The following is a 21,308-nucleotide window of genomic DNA, read 5'->3' as shown; positions in this document are numbered from 1 at the left end:
GCTCATATGACAGCTGTACTTTTCATCACGTTTGGTCGGAGATTGTGTAAGTAACAGAAATCAAGGCTATCCAATATCATGTGTTCACTCACATAACCTTAAAAGTCAAAGCCAATCCTTTGAGGTCCAAGCAAACATTCAGACCCAATATCGTCCCTTGCATTGGTGTCAATATGTTGCTGGTCCAGCGTGAGTAATAAATCAAGTGTCCATCCAAATGTGGCGTTAATTTTAACCGAAAAGAAAACTAGCATTAATGCACATTTCTATCCACTGCTGTTATGTGAATATTAGGAGTTTGGTGCAAAGAGATAAAATATATGAATTTTCTAGTCATGTGCCTTTAAATCATTGCATAAGAGGACGTAATTAAAAGAGTGAAATGATTGAAAACAATATGGAAAATTTGATGGAAACATAGTATTTCTTTTTGTTTTATGTATTAATTTGAGAAACGTTACAGTCTCCTCATCCATCCTCCACATCTTTGACTCTTTGTCAGCCACCATTTTTCTTCTCTTAAGTGGAGCTGAAGCTTGAGTGGATGATTAAGTCTGCCAAATCCAACACCAACTATTTCACTGCAGCTCTTTTTGTCTTTAAGCACAAATTGAAAACAAGCATAAAAACTGGTTAATGGAAATGCATTAATAGATCCATTAATTCTATGAGACTCGAAATGCCACACTGTTTTCCTTTTATATGATTCACCTTACAAAGTCATTTCAGTATGTACTCTTGCACATATTCAATTGGCCAATTTAGTGCACTTTGGGGTGATTTTGTATTATGTTGTGGTAGAAACTGATCTAGGTTCAACTTTTTTCTGAGGTCAACATTGAGTTTTTCTGTAACTTTGTTTTCTTTTCTGTCTTTATTGGACAGTGTAGATACAGAGAGTAAACATGGGCAGAGAGAGAAGGGTATGACATGCAACAGAGATCACTGGTCTGAATCAAATTGGAAACTTTGCAATCACATGGTAGGCATCTTAACCACGAGGCTGACTTTTTTTTACAATAATAATGTCAGTCTGAACACAGCCTTAGAGAGCAGGTCACAGTTGGACAAGGACTAGTTTATCCAATCGCAAATCATCTCCTTAACATAGCTGATAAATCCTTTTAAATCATCCGTCTAGCTCATGTTTTGTCATTTGTACTCTTGGAATTTCCAAGAAGTTTCAGCTCAGAAGAACATGGCAGCATGTTGAAATGCCGGAAGACCATGCCTCAGGTTTTAACAACTGCCTTGCAGAACCGCACACGTTGCTCATGCAACCCAAATCCCAAACCTCTACATTCTTCTGAGTATTGTCAGGGCTATAGTCATCCCAAAGAGGTTACATAATACATCTTCATCTCCCCATTATTTGTCATTTGGCAGAGGCTTGTCACAGCAAACATGTTTGTGTGGCCCGATCTTGTGTTTGATCCCTGACATCTGTTTCATGTGTACAGTGCTCAGGGCCCTGAATATGTCCAGATCCAGAAATAGAATCTAATTTTGGATGACTGAATTGTTTGTTCCAAGAACAAACAGTTTGTTGCAAGGAAATGGGAGAGAACGCAAAACTAAAATGCATCATACTTGGTGCTGGAGAGCCGTGGGCAGTTGTTGGACTCTCTTGGTATCTGCACATTGTGAAATATATGTTTTAAATTGCCTGAAATCAATCCTGCTTCACCCTAGAGTGCACAGCAGTTCAACAAATTCCAAAAGTACTACGATGCTTCTTTAAAGACTTTAGAGTGCTTCAGTAAAAAGACTATCTCAGCAATCACTTTGTAATATTTTCAAGTGGATACAGGAATTGGTTTCTTTGAGAAGAAAGAGTTGAGAGTTCAGTCTCAGCAGGGAGCTCAGCTATGTCATTCTGCTCCCAACTCCTCCATCCTCTGATCCCCTGGCCTTTAGCTGTCAACAACAGATGTGACAATTACCATACGGTGCTTAAAGAAAAGTCAACCCCATCACAGTGTTCAGTGTATTGAATAACAAGTTTAAGATGTGCAGTATTTTCCAAACAAAATCAAATTTGGCGTGTTTGCATAGGCAACATGGTGAGTTCCTGACCAAAAAGAAATACTATCTTTGGCTTATATTGGCGCTGTGTGCACAAGCTGGTCATCCAAACCTTTTCACACAGCCTCATTCATTATCCTCCAACAACAGTCTCCTCCAATTGGTTAACAGGGCTTTGATTAATTGCAATTTTTTACACAAGTTTTTTCCATGTTTTCGGTTTACCTCTTTTTAGGAATTTGCTAGTCGTGTCTGGCTTCTCCTGCGACTCAAGAAAGCTGCTCCGTCTGCCACTAAATGGACAGACCTTAAGTCACTGGGTGTATTTGTTGTATTCATCAGAATTTTAAGAACAACTAATTGAATTTTGCTTGGAGCATACTGTTGGCCAGAGATGGAATATTTCTGTTCTACATTTTAGAACCTAAGGTTGTCTAAAGGTTGGTGAAGATGGTTAGTGGAAGTAAAGCTGACTCAATCAGAACATACCAGCTTGGCTTCCCATCATTATTTTAAGTATAATGTGTAACCTGGAAATTAATGCACAAAGGGGACAACCAGGGACTTGTAATTATGCCCTGTACTGTAACATTCAGTGGAGAGGAGGGTCATGAAGTCAGGTTGGATGACGTGTGTTGATTGACCACTTATGTGTGTTTAACCTGTGTCACTGTATTGGTCATGCTGTCTTTGTATTTATACATAAAAATCCTGCCTTGCGCAGCTTTAAATTATTTCAGCAAATATCTGCACCCCTCAGCTTGGCTGGCAAAGCTTGTAACATTTAGAAACTGTGACCTCAGCCATTGTGAAGCCATGACATATTTTATTTAGTGGGCAGGAGACAGGAATAGTCTTGCCCTTGTCATTTGCTCGCGCGGCTGGAATCAGTTAGAACTGCATGAAAGCACGTAGTGACAGAATACACTTTTTACAGACTGATATGTATATGTGAGTAATTTGCTGTCTTATTCCATGTCATGCACTATCGCCTTACACCAAACATGAAGTCCTGTTGTTCGTGCACAGTGTTTGTCAGGAAGTACTTATGTCACTACTTAAGTTGCCTGAATGCAGTGTCACCAGTTCCATTGTTTGCATAAACAGGGCACATTTTTTCTCAGAACAATAGAGACACTGACAGCTAGCAAAAACCTCCCTGTAAAGTCTCTATAAAATTTGCTCCCATTATATGAAAATAGATGACGCACAATGTTAAGACTTTTGAAAGATGGATTTAATCACCAGCTATAGCCTGAGAAATGTATGAGTTAAGTAGGCCTTATCTGATAATGAAAGTTAAGACTGAGGCTTTGTGAACTGAACAATGCGGCACTGATAAAGAGCAATGTGTGCTGGCTTAAGGTGTGATTACACGGCTGCATAAAAATGCATTACTTTGTTTGTGAAACCACTAGCTTAGAGCCACTTTTACACCCACAGGTAAGATATTTAACTACCCAACCCTTGCTTCAAATAGGCAAGATGTACTCTATACCAGCATCAGAAAGTTACTAAGTACATGTATGCAAGTACTGTACTTTGAGGCACTTCCCACTGCATGTCAGCAGAAAACCTGTACTTTTTACTCAGTAGCTGTTCTTTGACCACTCTTTTTTAATTTGTGCAAAATATGTGAGCTTATAAAATATGAAGCATTGCCATAGATTGGGTGAGTTAAAATTGTGCAAGTTTTAAGCGCTGGTGGAAGGATTTGTCGTGGACAGAGCCAAGCTAGCGGTTTTTCTTTGTTTCCCATCTTTATGCTAAGCTAACTGTCTCCTGACTGTAGCTTCATATGAGAGTGATATTGATCAGGTCATCTAACTCTGCAAGAAAACATTTGAGCTTATTTCTAGTGATACCCCTGAATTAATATATTCCTAGTCAATGACTAGTCATTACAAAAGGTCAATAGACGTTGCACATTTATGATATTAATTTAATTATTTAAATACATATATAATTTATTAGAAGCTGCATGTTAAATGACAATGGAAAAAGCGGTATTTATTTTAAATGTGTCAGAACAACCAGCAAGGAGCAACGCAACATAACGTTCACGAGTCTCATTGTTGAAAACACGGAATAAATAACTTTTATATAACTCAGTTGCACGCTCCTTGGCAGTATTCCTTACTGGGTCCCCCTCTCTGACACTATTAGTGTTTTCAATGCAAGGCTATTAACTTGTAATGTATTATTTTTTACATTGTGATATTTCAGTTTGCGTAATAACTGATATATACTGACATAATGCAATCTAACTGTAAAGACTTAATTGTATAAGTGGACCCTGTGCATGTTGAGAGAGAAAATATTAATGAACTTAATCAGCCACTGTATGCACCAAAACAACACCCCTAGCATGTTAGCAGTGTTAGCATTCCTCAGTAAAGACTAAGAGGGTTCTGCTACCAGCCAGCTAGCTGCTAGTAGCGCTTAATGATTACAATCAGGAATGATACTGCTAAAAACATTTCAGTGAAACTGTCAAACTGTCAGGCTATCTTTTAGGTGTGGGCTGTGAAGAGACATTTCACATGTCAAAAATATGTTACACGTCTTGTCTTGTTCTCCAGCACTGGTCTCAATTACAAATCCTCATCCAAGAATTTCTTATTAACTTTGCAAACTGATATTTGTTTTCTCCCTCCTTGGCCGAATAAATGACTTATGTTGACAAGAGCCAGGAGGAAATACTGTTACTGGAACTCCTCGTCTCTCTTCACCTACTGCCCTGCCTCCGGAGCAGTGACAGACCAGGCAGATATTTCACACATTACATACGTCAAGTAAAATCTTTCCCTCTCCGATGCCACATCTTTCAGTTAAACAGTTACTTCAGGAGACTCACTCAAACACTCAGACATGCGCGCGCACACACACACACACACACACACCACACAGTTACACATATGAGCAAGCACACCCCCTTCTTGCGAACCTCTGCAATGCAAAGCTCCATATAAGGGCATGTTGATGATGTAATGGTCCATAGGCAGGGAGCACATCCCTTATTGTTTGGTCTGACTGCAGGAATGCCCACATTACAGCTACTAAGAGAGTGAGACACTCACAGAGAGGAAGAGTTGAGGGTCGGGTGTTGTACGGCAAGATAATGAGCTTATGGCAGTGAAGCTGGGAAAGTCTTTGGCACAGGTAGGCAACATTGAACATTACTACAAAAATGTGATTTTGTGAGGGGAAAACTTTCCAAACTTTTAAAAGAGTTGTTGATTTCTTGATTTCTTGATTGGCTTGGAGACGTACAGATGTTCAGGGTAGCATCATTTCAGGCTGGACTTCTTGTGGACTTGCAATGCTGTAAAGTTTCATGGTGTGTATTTTTAATAGTACTTCTATTTGGCTTTAGAGTTAATTTGTTTTGTGTAGTTACTGTAAGTTACTTCTGAAACGTCTGAGGATCACATTTTTAAAACAACTCGTCTAAGATGTTAATAAAAAGTCAACAAAGTCAAAGTTCTAAAGTAACTATTTGTATTAAACAGAATGAAAAAAATTTCAGCTTTAAATTCTATTAATTATGTATTTGATTATATGTAAACTGTAGTGGGAACTTCATTAATAGATTGTATGATATCAGTTTAACTTCATATTTAATGAAAGGTATCGATAAAGAAATGCTTAAATACATTTTAATTCATTATTCAGAAACTCAAGGAGCAGCTATTCTAACATGCTGAGGAGTCAGACTCAGTGATCTGCCATCGCACACTTCACTAAAATATTAACCATTAGACCGTAATGACACTCAGTCTTTGTCGGAAAGTGATGTTAAGCATGTCACATTTATAGCCCTGCAAATTTACAATGCTTGGATTTGTCAAGGTAACATAATTATAGAAACACTGACGACTTAGTTTCGCATGCACATGATACCAAAAGTTAATAACACAAGGATAATAGCATCCAGTGTGTACAGCAGAGCGAAAAGAAAGTGTAGAGCTACAGTATGGCAGACACTAGATTACATATTCTGTGAACATACTATATGATAAATATATACAGGATGACAATCCCATTACCTTTATGACAGAAAGAAAGAGAGATTTAGTATTTTAAGGTATCAAGTACTTTTGATGGCTTGTTATCAGATGAATTCTTGTCCTACTCGATTGAATGTGGTTGGGAATCCAAGATGACTTTATTTCAAAGTGACATGAGAAAATAATGCTGTGATTACTGCTAACATGAACGTTTATTACATTAATGACACTGATATTATTGAAAGTCCAGCAGGACAGTCACATCTAGGTCACTTCTGGTAACACACCACTCCATTAAGCATATTACCACCACCAGAAAGTTGATAAGTATCAGAGCTTCATATTTTACACTTGTTGATTGAACTCTGGGGGCATATCACTTAGCCTGTGTGGACTTTAAATACAGTCAAGGCCCTCCATCAATCAGCGTCCTCCTTTCAAACTCTGTCCCACACGAGTCTCTGTTAAAGCGGAGGTGACCGTGTGTGTATGCGCAGGATATATCAGTCTGTACATACATGACCTAATCACTTGTGGTTAGGAAATGGCACAGCAGCCCTGACATATGGAACATGTAACACAGCTTTAAGCAGAGGGTGAGCCACAGTTTCCAGCTTTGGGAACCATGTGAAGAGAGGGAAGCCCTCTGTAAAGCCATTTGGTGTTTCTAGTTGTGACTCCCTTGAAGGCTTGGCTGACTGCTCCCAACTGGATGCTTCATTTTCTTTTTTGATGACATTTATGTTAACTTACTAAAATATATTTGCAACAATGCCAGAAACAGTCCTGTATAGTCAAGATATCCCACTCTAGCACCCCAACCCACCAAATGACTCCTATTTTTCCATGACACATTAAAGACCAGCGGTGGTCAGGCATCTGTTTTTAGGGGAAACCAGTTTGAAATTGGTTCCTATTGCAAAGGTTATGCAGGCTGCAGAGTGGGTGGTAAGGTGTCTTGTAACATTGATAGCCATGAAACTGTTATGTCACCAGCTTTATGTGAAGCACTTTACAATTTATTCCTCCAAAATAATGTTCTTTCAAGCTGTACGGATGTCTGCATAAAAGCGCTGCTCTCTAACAGCGTTGAGATAAAACATGATGGGGATGGAAATGTGGACAAATGCTATGTAGATCAGTCATATTTATGTGTTCGCTGAACGCACATGGCAACTGCTTCTACTGACTTATATTAGATGGTGAAAGCTAGTCAGTTGAGCTACTACTACTTAAAGTGTGGTTGGTCTCCAGCAGTACTTAAGGGTCAGCTGCAGGATAATACTGTTCACCAGAGGTCACTCCGTCTATTGTCCCTCCAACTACATGCAGACTTGGGTCAAGTCTGAATGTCTAAATTATATCTAATGGTCTCAGATGTGGCTCTGTTGGCCAAATATATGTGTGTCCTTGATGAGGAACACTCAGGAACAACTGATCTACATTGGGAATAGAGCAATATACTTCCATAATGGGCTAGAAGTGATTTCACTCGTGTGAGGAAAGCTGGGTATTTTGGGCATAGGAGCCATGCAGTTTCCTCTCAAAGGATTTGCCTTTATTAGCGCAAAGTGCCTTTGCATGCAGTATACGGGATTAATAAGGACTTAGGAGTATTTTAAAACGGAGTGATAGGCAGCGTTTCCAGTCCTTCTGGGAAACTAAGTGCATTTCTCTTTCTATTCCGGCTGATGACATCACTAGAAAAACAGTGGGGACTGAGATAAGAGATTGAATAAACAGTGATTACAGGCGACAGGCTACTTCCAAGAGAGACGTCGGCTTGTTTTAGGAGACTTTCTCTTAGCAACTTAGTGTTTCTATATACACAATCCATTTGAAGAAAATCACATTTTTCAACACATGTATGTTTCTAGAAAAGGAGTGCATAATTATTTGCACAACACTCTTATCCAGAGTCCTTGAAAAAAGTATGAAAGATGATTATAACATATTTTATCAACACTTCAAGCAGCCAGAATGTAACAAGGGCAAACTTTAAAGTCAACAGCTAGACAGAAAAACAGCCTGAAATACTCAGACCTTAAAAGGGCTCTACAAAAAATACAAAATGTGACACGTTAGTCGATGATCCTAGATTTATTACTCAGTTATTTTACTTACATTAAAAGTAGTAATACAACAAGGAAGAAACACTTTACACAAAGTAAAAGTTCTGCATTCAAACTTAAAGCAGATAAAAATATAAAATGTAGTAGAGCAGAACTTTAAAGCGACATGAAATGAAAAAGTTATTAAAAGTTAATATTGAGTAAAAGTACTTTCCATCATTTCACAATGTTAACAACTAGCAATCTGTGTCATTTTGTCCCCAAAATACTCTGACTATAGCCCGGATGAATGACACATCCTTTATTTTATATTCAGTTTCAAAACGATATAGTTCACATAAAAACAATTTACAGCATAATTCATAATGAATAATAATGGTGTATTTGCTTCTTGAAACGTGGCCACAAACCATCATCTCCAAATCTACCCAAACCACACTAATAATGAATTCGTAAGCATATCCTTATAATATTTTATTGAGTGTTGTTTGGTCTGGATCTAATTACAACACACGGATCCAATCACATGTGTCCCCCTACCAGCTCCCACCCTTGAGCAGCTACTGAAGAAAGAAATGACATACACTTTACTGCTGAGAAGTGACCCGCCCTACCACACTTACATCATGGCCCACAACCCAAGTGTAGATGTGGAATTAGTGATCCCTGAGAGTGTGTGTTTGTGTGTGTGGGGGGATTTCTGTATAAACTCTGTGGGACTGTAATTGCCCTTGGAAGCACGGGGAATTCCTTTAAATGTATAAGAAAAAAAACAGGGAGGGTAGGTGGTGGTGGTTTTGGTAAGGGGGAGGAGGGTTGGTAGTCGAGGAACCCCTTAATTAAAAGATTGTTCCATGCCAGTGGGCCATCTGTGTGGAAAAGCCTGGCAGCTGCACACACAGCAGTCATAACATATCTTCCCTTGAGGCTGTAGGCACTTTGGCCTGGTGATATATGCATGTGCCAGACACACTGACCCCAGCTTCGCTCTGTACTTAAAACACTGCAACTGCGTCCAATTGCACATGTGCAATGTACCGTTAGATAATTTGGGTATTTTGTGTCCCACCTGGGTTTTGCATGTAGAAATAAGAGATAGAAGTATTTGTGGAAATATAATTATCACATATTCTCCCCTTAGTAATCGATTTAGTCTGTAGTGTTCTATTTCATCTTTAAATAAATATTTAAAGAGCTGTAGACTATCCACAGATGCTCCTCATTTGAAGTATTGCTTATTGTTTTACTGATTTGATTGTGTCTTTGCCTTCATGTGCAGTAAATTTGTATTTATTCAGCCTCAAATGACCATACTCTACACTTGAATACATAGTTTGTTAGTTTATGTATGTTACGGTGCAAGATGCACTGAAAGAACTGCAGTAGATTACCATTAAACAGCAGCAACATCCTGGTCAGAAACATCTTCATAATTTTTACAGTATTCATTTTCAGAGGTCAACATCAACATTTGGCTACATCTCACTCCTTTCCCATTAATTCCCACAGGACTTAATAGGCCATATGGTACCCCTTCAAATACTATGGAAACTTTTTGAAATTCACTGATTGTTAAACTCAAAGTTCAGTATTTACAGCAGTAACTCAGGTTTCCAGACCATAGGAGAATTAGTTGGCAATAGGGGAACAAAAAAAGGTTAACCACAGGTATTCCAGACTACCAACCTGAGAGTTAGAGTAATGTTTTTTATGATGTGTTAAATTTTCCATGACATTAAAACTTTAGTCTTCCTCAGAAATGCAGGGAAAATAACAGTGTTTATGATGTGTCAGTGTTTGGAGAAGTGGGCCCAATGGGTAACGACAGTGGGGGTGTAGAGTTTCTTTCGCACCTTTCATGTATAACATAAGCAAATGAGAAAGAAAAATAAAAGAGTGATATTTTAGGTTTATTTTTATCAAGGGATGTAAGCAGATTATATAATCAGTGCAACATTTTTCTATGTTTCTTATATAACAACCCCCCAGCCTCCCATTGCCCAGGAGGTAATTTACTGAAATTGAAAAACGAAAAAAGTAAAGTTGCATAAATCAAGTGTACCTAATAGGAAAAGCAACTGCAGGGGAAAATTTGTAATAACTGATATTTACATTTTAATCTATTTTATGTACTTTCTATATGCAAGTTCTGAAATGGATTGCTCAAAGATCATGTTTGCCTTGTTTTTATCTTTTACAGGTTGAAGCTGTTAATTGATCAAGATAAGGCTTACCAAGAAAGAAAGGACGAAGAGAACAATAAAAAGGTCACAAGTCTAAAGGAAGAGCTGACAAAACTCAAGTCATTTGCGTTGATGGTTGTGGATGAACAGCAGCGTCTCACTGAGCAGCTGAAACAGCAAACAACTAAGGTCCAAGAACTGAGTGCCAGTGCTTCACAAGCCCAGGAGGAGCTGAGCTCAGCTAATGCCCATCTGCAGGAAGAGGAGCAAAAGGTCTTTCGCTTGGAGGCTGAGCTGCGCGACCAAACTGGTCGATACCATCAGGAGCAAGAGGCCATGACTGCCAAATTGACCAGCGAGGATGCCCAAAACAGGCAGCTGCGCCAGAAACTGTCAACTCTCAGCAGGCAGCTTGATGAGCTGGAGGAGACCAACAAGACTTTGCGCAGAGCTGAGGAGGAACTGCAGGAGCTGAGGGACAAAATTAGCCGTGGTGAGTGTGGAAACTCTAGCCTCATGTCTGAGCTTGAAGAGTTGCGGAAAAGGGTACTTGAAATGGAGGGAAAGGATGAAGAGTTGATCAGAATGGAGGACCACTGCAGGGACCTCAACAAAAAACTGGAGAAAGAGGCCAATCAGAGCCGGAGCCTGAAAGCTGAAGTTGATAAACTGAACCACAGAATTATGGACTTAGAGAAATTAGAGGATGCATTCAGCAAGAGCAAACAAGAATGTGGTTCTCTCAAAAGTAACCTGGAGAAGGAGAGGACGGTGTCAAAGGTTCTCACCAGTGAGCTGGAAGTCTTGAAAGTCAGAGTCAAAGAACTGGAGGCTGCTGAAAGCCAACTGGGGAAGACAGAACAGACACTGAAGGAAGATCTCACCAAGTTAAAGACCCTGACAGTCATGCTGGTGGATGAGAGGAAGGCGATGGCAGAGAAGCTAAAGCAAATGGAGAATAAGGTGCAGAACAGCACTGGCAAACTTCAGGCTGAACAGGATAAAGTTACATCAGTCACAGAGAAGCTAATTGAGGAGAGCAAGAAAGCACTGAGGTCAAAGGCTGAGCTGGAGGAGAAAATGTGCAGCGCTACAAAGGAAAGGGATGACTTGAAGGCCAAGTTGAGGGATGAGGAGGAAAAGAGCAATGAATTGGAGTCCAAGATCAATATGATGAAGAAAAGGTTGCAGTCGCTAGAGAACATAGAAAGGGAACACCTGAGAAACAAAGCTAAAGAGGAGCACATCAAAACACCCATTGCTAACCGCTTCCAACAAGAAGACAACAAAGTCAAGGATTTGACACAGGAGGTTGAACGCCTCCGACGCAAATTAAAGGACATGAAGGTGGTAGAAGGTGACCCCTTAAAAACAGAGGAGTTTGAATCACTGGAGAAAAGATTCACCAATGAACAAGAGAAAGCTAAAGTCTTGATGGAAGAGCTGGAAATATCCAGAAAAGAGCTTTCCAAGTACCAACTAGCTGAAAAGAAAGAGTGCAACCAAGAGCATGTTCTTTATAAACGCTTGAAGGAGGAGGAGGCAAAGTCTAGTCATTTGACCAGAGAGGTAGCAGCTCTGAAAGAGAAGATCCATGAATACATGGGAACAGAGGAGTCCATTTGCCGCATGAAAACTGACCACTCTACGCTGCAAAGAAAACTGACCCAGCAGGAGGTCAGAAACAAAGAACTAGCCAGAGAAATGGAAACACTCACAAGAGAGCTTGAGAGATACAGACGCTTTAGCAAAAGTCTTCGCCCTGGCATGAATGGAAGGCGCTTTTCAGACCTCCATGTTTCTACCAAGGAAGTTCAGACAGAGCCCCTTGACCTCATGTCTCCCAACTTTAAGACAATGGCACCACTGGAACGCGCTGTGGTTAACGGGAAGCTGTACGACGAGAGCGAACCTGAAGATAATGCAAACTACAGCAACGAGCTTCAGCTCGCCAAATGCAGCCCTTCGCTAATCAATAATGTAAATAATCTCAACAACAACATGAGAAGAGCGCGAGTCCCATTCCTTAAAAACAAAGACACCCCCCATCAGGCGAATGGTAAAGTGCAACCTCGGCAGAATGGCAACCACGTTCAGCCTGGAGATGTTGTGTTAACCCACAGTCCCGGACAGCCTCTGCACATTAAAGTGACGCCCGACCACGGACATAACACAGCAATGCTAGAGATAACCAGCCCGACCACAGAAAACACCCAGTCATTCACCAGCACTGCCGTCATACCAACAAGTGGAGGTCCACCCAAACAGAGAATTACCATCATTCAGAATGCTTCAATATCCCCTACTGCAAAATCCATTTCCCCAACAACAAAATCTAAAGGTTCCCCAATATCTGACGAGCCGTGTTCACCAGACAGGTCCCTTTCCCCTTTCACTATGGCTACATACTCGAGGGCAATGACTCCAGACTCTTGTGGATCTGTAACACCAGACAGAGCTATGTCCCCTATACAAATTGTGTCAGTCACAACAGGCACCCCTGACCGCTCCCTCTCCACGGAGCCAGTAGAGGTTGTTGGAGGGCACGCCGTCTTCCGTGTGACCCCAGAAAGGCAAACCAACTGGCAGATCCAGAGGTCTAACAGCTCTGGGCCAAACGTCATCACCACAGAGGACAACAAAATCCACATTCACTTAGGGAGCCCCTTCATTCAGAGCATAAGCACTCCATCGCAAACACTAAGTCCATGCCACACACCTGGACTCCAGGAGCAAAGGACTCAGGTGCTTGCAAATTGCAGTACTCCTACTGTCAAGGGCAACAGCAAAATCACAAGTAGCATCATGATTAAGCCCACCTCCACCCCAATCCAAAGGCCGTCACAAATTACAGTAAGTAATGCCTATGACTGACCTGATAACCCCCAAAAACCCTCCATCCCATCCTTCGTTTCTGAATCCTGCCCATGAGATCCAATTCAACCATAGACCCTTATACCCCAACTCTATATCCTGATACATTTACATGTCTGTTTTACTTGATTTATGATCTTAAACTGGGGTTTGAATGTTTTCCTTTTCATTTTGGTTGGTTTGCGTGGTTCTGTGTGATTAAATTCAAACAATTGTTTGCCTGCATGAGAAAACAATACTATTTGAAAGCACTAGAAAAATTGATTTAATTTGACATAACACCAGGTTTTAACTTATGTGCACTTACTGTATTGTACTCAGTGGCCAATTTGCCATGTAGTCAGACTATTCACACTGATGTATCATACCAGTTTTTATACTTCATATTACACATACTGCATTATGATTAAGTTGTTTGGTTTTCTGAGAATTAAAGTGTGCAAAAAGAAGTGTTATGTTTTATAGTTTGTCATCCATGCTTGCCAATTTCATTTATTCACTAAATCCAGCATGTTTTGAATGTGTAAAATTAAAAGTAATCTGAGGGAAATGCGATTAGATTGAAATCAGTTGTTTGATTTGATTTTTGGTGCATGCAGTAACTTTTAACACAAGCGTTTATGTTACACAGTCTGTAGTCAAAATATTATAATTAACTTTCTCACATTTGAACATAAAGACTGTCAACACTTTGTTAGACCTAATTAAATAATACCCAAGTGGAAGAGTTGTCTGAAAAACCTTTGTGCTTATACTTGACCAGATTACAAGACAAAAAAACCCTCTGGGATTTGCACGTTTGCTTGCTTTAGTTAAAATCATAGGCTGATGTCATAGTTTCTTCCTACATCCAGAGCACAGCAGTGACCGAGAATGAAAACCAGCATGATGTGAACTCTTAAATGATACAACGGAAACTCTGCCTTAAACCTTTAAACCTCAGAGTGGTCCTCCATACAGCTGCTGTTGGAGGTGAATCTATTTTAAAAAGTGCAATTTGTAAAATTACAGTTGCTCTTCTCCAGTAATTACTGAAACATGGATACAACAGTGGACCATGAAAACATTAAAAACATAAAAGTTATCTTCTTACTTGAATGCACCACAGTGTAAAGGGTGTTCACAAGATTTCAAACTCTCATATAAAGTGATCAATTCAGACAAACTAAATTAGAAGCAGATCAAGACAGTTGTTATTAAGGCTATACTTTCAGTTTATCCTGACAATGATTCACCATGCTGAGGTGTCCTTGAGGAAGACACTCAACCCCTAAAGGGTGCTGCTCTGAAAATGACAGTTAGTCCATCTTGGGCCGACATGGCATGACAAAGGAAATCTGTAAAATCCAATTTTTCAGTGTTGGAAATCTGTTAGCGCTGGTGCCCCATGTACTAAGGCTGACTCCTTGCTGCAGTGACCACAGGTTTGAATCCGACCTGTGACCCTGAAACCCTGACCAGAAAGTCTCAGTTAGCTTGCTATTCATTGGGTAGTAACCTGAAACGTCTGTTTTATTTTGCTTTCTCCTATGAATCATGTCTTTTGAAATGAGTCATCAGCACAACTTACGAACGCTTCTCTGTGTATACGCATTTTTCTGCATGTGGTTTTACGTGCCCACAGTGGAAACGTTACCGCATACGTGCGATTCGTTTAAATTAAATCTTCACTGAAGGTCAAAACGAGATGATGAGCGGATGGAGACTAAAAAAAAACAGGAATGGAAGGGATGTGGGAGAGGAAGAGAGAGGATACAGTGGGGAGGATGTGGGATGATTCTATCTGGTGCGGTACATTCATTAATGTCATGTTTCACTATACAGCTAATGCTAAAAAAAAATAAAAATAAAAAATTCTTGCAGTACTTTCTGTAATATCTGAATCAAAGTAAGTAAGAGTACAGTAAGTCGTGAAAATGTAATGGGGCCATTAACTGTGAGAACCTGAAGCCGATGTACAAATATGTACTCTACTGGTACTTCACATGCATTACAGATAAGCAACCTTACATTTCAGACAAAAGGTTCTTTGTGCACTTATCTTTGAAAACCAACTAATCCATCTAAAATGCAAAGACTGAATGCAGAGCAAGTTAATATGCACTGTAAGTATCCGGGGATTGAGGGTGGCAGGCTCAAGTCTTGTAGTACATCACAAGAAAAACTGGTGTTTTTTGCTTAATACTCATCCAGAATGCTTATTAACTCAAAATCTAGCCTAAGAATAACTGTCACTGTATTTCAGGTTAAAAGACAGATTTCCTTCCTCCTTTACCAAAAACTTCCAAAGATCACAGACCAAAGAAAACAAGAGCTTGAATTAGATGCAACATTACACTTTAATACTACACAACAAGCAGACGGGTACCTTTGTGGCAGAGCTGATAAATTCTCCAAAATACTATAAACCATACAAGTCCTCAGTGTCATTTAGATGGCACGAGACAACTGTTGTAGGAAAAGTGGCGAACCCTACCCAAACATGCACACACACAACCCAGTGTGACAACGAGGAGATGATTAAATCAAGCATTAAATTGAATGAGTGTGAAGGAGCGCAGCTGGAGAAACTGGATCCAAAGCAGTCTGGGCACGATGAAATGATGCAGCGGCTAAACAAGATGCTATTCATTAGACGACTACTTGAGAAAGCATCCAACAGCTGGGTTTGCTGTCTGCGACCTCAATTACCCCCTGACTCACTTCAGACTTAGTCGATTCATAAGATGTACTCATCTCATTCAGCCAAGGAAGACACATCTCCAAACGGTATCCCTGCCAGACTGATAAAATGAGTATCAAGTGACACGCTGGAAGCCAGAGGGTATTTGATAGAAAAGGCTCCAGTGATGGTTGCTTCTGTTGGCTGAGAACAAAGTTGTAATCACACTAAACTCACAATGATGCTGATTAACAGCCACATTTTTAGGGTAAAACAAAACATCAAAAACACCAAACACAGTGATGTCATTTTAAACAATCAGCTACTGATGTGAATCAATTGTAGCCAAGAGTCTGATTACCACGCTGCACGCCAAGAAAGACAAGTTGCCTGTCACGCAGCAGGCGAGAGCGGATTTCCTCGTTTTCACCCACAATGATAATAATCGCAGAGGAATTTGCTCACCTTGATCAACAAGCACAATAAATCAGGGCAGGACAATAAAGAAGTGCTACGAGGGCTTTCTATAAAACAAAAGGCTTCACACTGTGTGTGAGGGTAGACACTGTGAAAGTAGCCTCTCTCACACACCAAAACAAACCTAATGTTTGGTTGCCATGGAAACAGCAGCGCAGGCATTGCAGAGCATGAGGCAGAGGAAGTACTTAGTTGAACTCCTGCTGCACCGCTGATATACGAGAGAACAAAGCCGCACATTAAGGCCTCTTTCCATGTAAAATCAACAGCACTCCCATGACGTGGAGCCCATACAGATTTTCTGGCCCATTAGCTCTGTTGAAGCATAAGCCCTACTTATTCTGAAATTTATACCCCGTATGAATATTTAAGGACACAGTTCACTGCAGTTTTTTGTTAATTCTCTAAACCTCAAGCCACACATGAACATATCCAAGTGATTTTCTCAAGCGAGGACAGTGGGTGTGATGAAACTCATGGAAATACTGTAAAGTTCCAGTCTCACTCAGCTAAAGAAATGTAGAAACACTAGAGGTAGCTTCAATTTCTGACTCTAATTAACACTGCAGTTCTAAAAGAAGTCTCTGTTTCAAAGAGCTTTATGTTTTGAAACAGCCATTAGGGACACATATCTAAAATGCTGCAGTAAGATTAATTTAATTGGATTATTTGAGGTGGTGTACAAGGGCAAGCACATTTTGCAAATCGCAATTATTGCGAAAGTAGGTTCTGAGAAAAAAGGAAGAACCAAGCTGTGACCAGTGACTATTTTCAGAGTAATGTAGTCTCTAGAGGAGGCAAATTATCAGCTTGAAAAGTAGTAGAGACTCAGACATCCGACTTTTCATCTGTGTGGATCCTTTGAGATTTTAAATATTTATATAGCTGATTTAGAAATACAGAAACAAATACAACATAAAACAACTGCATCCTGCTCACGAGTACACAAAACATAGAAGAAATGAACGATGAGCGTCTGTGTCTCAGTATTCTAGCTGTTGCTGAGGTTACTCATAATTGTGGAAACATATCAGTTACTGTAAACAGGATACGACTCCTACTGTACAAGAACTTATCCAAAGGCAATGTACCTCAGTATCCTGGCACGTTGCGGCGCATGTAAACAGACTGATTTAAAAGTGATTGCACAGTAAGCGGAGCAGTAAGTTGTTTAAGAATCTGAGAAATGTGATGTTTCCCATGATATTTCCTTTTCTTGTTTGCAGATTGTGCTGCTAAAGCCAAACACTGGTTTCTAAGCAACAAACTCAACACTGTTATTAATAATAGGAGAAACTGGGACTATATTAGAGACAACAAGCAAAAAGGGTTTTCCATCAGCAAGACACAAATCTCTTCCATCAGGAGTTTTTCATACAGTAAATAAAACATTTATAGGGCTTCAACTATTTATTAACTATTTCAGCTATTTTCTCAAATAATTGATGAATCATTTTGTCTATAAAATGTCAAAAAATAGCGAAACTACTTCTGCCCTGTATTTTCTATTTAATTATTAAAATAGTTTATCATTTTCAGCTTTACAGGTTTCCCATTATTGGAACTTACAGGGCACTGATATAAAAAACGTACCACAGAAAAAGTAATTAACAATATATATCATATGACGATGTAAGAATATGCAACATTGCTGAAAGGATGTTTTGCATTTCCATAGTGGTAGCCAAGGCTGGGAACATTTGATTAAACAATTAAAATGATATTTAATTACAGAACTGAAAGACTAAATTGTCTCATATCTAATTATTTTGAATAAAAAACTGAAAAAGAAAGCTTCTTTTCTTCCAAAAGGAAATCTTTTGGGGACAAAGTGCAGCAGTCATGCAGTAAAACTTCCATAAAATATGATTTGATATCACCTAGTGGCCATTATCGGTGTTGCATCCCATCTCAACCGAGCTACTGGAAACAATTCAGTCCAAATTATGGTCATAATCTGGTCAAAACTCTTAGAAAACTATAACCCTCTCCCCCTGGATATCCTTTTTTTTCTCTCCACTTCTTCCTCATTGGTCTCAGCACAGTATTTAAAACTTCAGTATATAGACATACATACATACATATATATAAAACAACTCTTGGTCAGACTTCATTGTTTTCTTTTTCCACAGATCCCTCTAGAAGCATTCCGGCGACCAGGACCTACGAGAATCCCCAAACCGAAAGGCTACAGCTCCCAGAAAGGGACAAACAGCACAGCGGCCAACGTGGGACTGCAGAACAAGAGTCAGTCACCACAGAGTCACCTCGCCACTGGCAAAGAGCAGCACACACACATGCCGGCAGCGCACAACAACAACAACAACAACAACCCACATCTAATGAACCGCAGACTGTGACCGAACATCAGCTTTCAGTACATTTCACTAAAAACATCCTCGTAGTTACTAAATATGTCTAAAAATCTAAAATAATAAGCGAAAAAGAAAAATAACTGTGAAAACTGTCAAAGTACTGCTATATTCTACTGTTTCATTACTACCTAATCCTCATCTGTGGTGCTCCAAGACTGCAAAATGCAACTGAGTTTTGTGTATTATGTTCAATGTGTACACACTGTATTAGTTGTAAATAAACTTACAGAATAGTTTAGAAAGTAGTTTCTATGTTAATTTCATATATACTGTCACAGATTTGTGTGAAGATGTCACTGTGATAATAATAATTTAAAATCAAGGGTAATAATAGAATATTAAATATGTTACATGGTTATGTTGTCGAAAGAAAATTAATGTTTCTTTGTATTGTTAGCATTTCTATTGATGTTTAATTACTTTATCTGTTGAGACGTACAGATGATCAGAGCCATTTATCCATTTCTAGGGATGGAACACATGGATATTTTTTAAATAAGTGGCAATAATGTACATAAGTGTATAAGTGATGTGTTGTAATGCAGATCCTTGATAGTGATAATCTTTAAAATGTGACATTTGTGTTATTTTTGGTTATCAATAAAGACTTTTTATACCTGGAACTAGAGAAATGTCTCTGATCTGATTATAAAAACAATATGAACTATAGAAAATATCTTTACCTTGATGCTTTATATATATATATATATATATAATTATGTAAATCAAAGTGAATTTAACATTTTTATAAAATAAAAGTTGAAAAATAGATTGTAACATTTAGAATTTAATAACACTGAAAACTGGAATTTTCCTATGTCAATAATTTGGAAATATAAGTGGTGCAAACAACAACAAAAGGTCTCTGAATATGACATTTGTAAGGTAATATGACGTGATAACTTCTGCATTAAGAGCTGACATTTAAAGGGCTGATTGTCGAAGAGTAATGCAACCTGTGATGCTAGGACTGTCTAGCTAATGTTACTGGTTTCATTGGTTTTTAACTGCTTTCTCAGTTTGCAGCAGGTACGCATGGAGTGTTTAACACACAGACAAACACAGTCCAAACCACTTTCTAATACAACACTCATAATGTTCATAAAAACTAACAAAACTACTCGTTTTACTTTCAGCTATTACAGGTTACAGTGCAACTAGATCTTAGATTTTAATCAACATCAATCATGTTTCTTTAAAGCCTTTTTACGCCTTTAATTGGATAGTGACAGATGTAGATAGACAGGAAACTTAGGGGAGAGAGAGAGAGAGAGAGTGGATTGAGAGCAGCAAAAGGCCACGGGTTGGAACTGAAGCTGTGTCGTTGCGGTACAGACGCAGCATTAGCACATGGGGTGCACGCTCTACGAGGTGAGCTACCAGGACGCTTTTTTGTTCAGGTATTATGTATATCAAAATATGCGTGTATAAACAATGTTTTTTTAACAATTGGTAGAGGGGGTTAAACATATCTAGCTGTCTTTGAGTTAGTGAGTGACGCATTCGGTTTGAGGAAGTGGTAAGAAGTATAAAAACATAGCAACTGAGATACTGGTTGCCATAATACATTGAAGCAGCTAATTAAAAGCAGAACTGGGTAAAATGGGCAAATGTTGCAAAAACAAAAAAATGACTATCCCCTTATGCTGACTATTTGATTACTTCAGGAAATGTTTTAGTGAACACTCAGAACACCATTTAAACTGTGGCAGGAGTCGCTATGTATTTACATCATATCATGATGTGGGAAAGTAATTGCCTTTCAGATTTCCTGACCTTTTCTTTAACTTTTTAACATAAAGGACCAACAGTGCTGTCCAAACCTCTTCTCTTCTTGCCGGTGTATCGTCACTGATGTCCTGTCAGAGCAGAGGTTATGGCTGAACGCAGCACGGACAGGAAGTGCTCTCTCTCTTCACCTCTTTCTGTGGCACAAACCCAGGAACGACAAGGGCCCTCCAGGACAAAGGCATGACTCACATCTACAGAGAAAGACAAACATATTCCTGTAACTGAACTGATCAGACTTTAATGATCACACACTTAACATTATAAAAGCTGTGCCAGTATTCAGTTCATATTTTAGTCTTTATACAGTAAAATCTCACAGCGTGTATGTGTGATCTCTCTGACAGCCAGGCTGGCGAGAGCCACAGAGGCCAGGAAAGTGTGTGCACTCCGGTGAGCCAGCGTGAAAGGTGTGTGATAGACATTTCGCCGCGTCAACACCAAAGCATCGTTGAACAGGAACAGGCCCACATCAGACACCTGCTCATAGGTCCTGATCACACACACACACACACAGAATGGTTAGATACAAAAGCCTGAATCAACTAAAATATGAGTAAATATAGATTTTTGACAAACTTATTTTTTTAAGTAAATAAGAAAAACTAATCAGTTTAGCATGTAAGCTTGGTAGAAACTATTACAGATCTACTGAGTCAAAGATCATTTCTGGATATAAACTGATAAAAATCACCACTCTGACCACATTATATCAACAGGACTAATTCATGTTACCTGAGTGAGTCTGGAATCCGTTCATCAGGGCTCCTGAGCAAAGCAGCATCCTGAGTTATTATCAGCTGCCTGTTTCCTTCACTGAGGTTCTACACACACACACACAC

The 21,308-nt window shown here is 39.3% G+C and overlaps 2 protein-coding genes across 3 annotated transcripts in view; one reads left to right on the top strand and one right to left on the bottom strand.

Annotated features, from left to right (window-relative positions):
* The window catches only part of filip1l (filamin A interacting protein 1-like), a 69,377-nt gene extending 50,076 nt beyond the window's left edge, over positions 1 to 19,301 (top strand). Inside the window, exons 1-3 of one of the 2 annotated variants that reach the window (XM_035677673.1) lie at positions 5,043 to 5,187; positions 10,308 to 13,143; positions 18,436 to 19,301. In XM_035677673.1, the coding sequence (XP_035533566.1) occupies positions 10,423 to 13,143; positions 18,436 to 18,663 (2,949 nt within the window). In that variant the 5' untranslated portion in view covers positions 5,043 to 5,187; positions 10,308 to 10,422 and the 3' untranslated portion in view covers positions 18,664 to 19,301. Of the gene's footprint in view, positions 1 to 5,042; positions 5,188 to 10,307; positions 13,144 to 18,435 lie in introns of those variants that run through there. The other variant, XM_035677672.1, reaches the window with a different exon arrangement.
* A 1,216-nt stretch (positions 19,302 to 20,517) lies between these two features.
* LOC118339873 (epithelial cell-transforming sequence 2 oncogene-like) overlaps positions 20,518 to 21,308 on the bottom strand; it is a 9,044-nt gene continuing 8,253 nt past the window's right edge. Inside the window, exons 19-21 of the mRNA XM_035677670.1 lie at positions 21,202 to 21,290; positions 20,787 to 20,959; positions 20,518 to 20,660 (exon numbers count right to left, since the gene is read on the bottom strand). Coding sequence (XP_035533563.1) covers positions 20,527 to 20,660; positions 20,787 to 20,959; positions 21,202 to 21,290 — 396 coding nt within the window. The 3' untranslated portion in view covers positions 20,518 to 20,526. The remainder of the gene's footprint in view (positions 20,661 to 20,786; positions 20,960 to 21,201; positions 21,291 to 21,308) is intronic.

This window comes from Morone saxatilis, unplaced genomic scaffold (genome assembly GCF_004916995.1).
Source record: "Morone saxatilis isolate NCDOM2014 unplaced genomic scaffold, NCSU_SB_2.0 Contig6, whole genome shotgun sequence".
NCBI classification, from domain to species: Eukaryota; Metazoa; Chordata; class Actinopteri; family Moronidae; genus Morone; species Morone saxatilis.
Note: the sequence above shows the minus strand (reverse complement) of the source record. Positions and strands in the feature narration are given on the sequence as shown.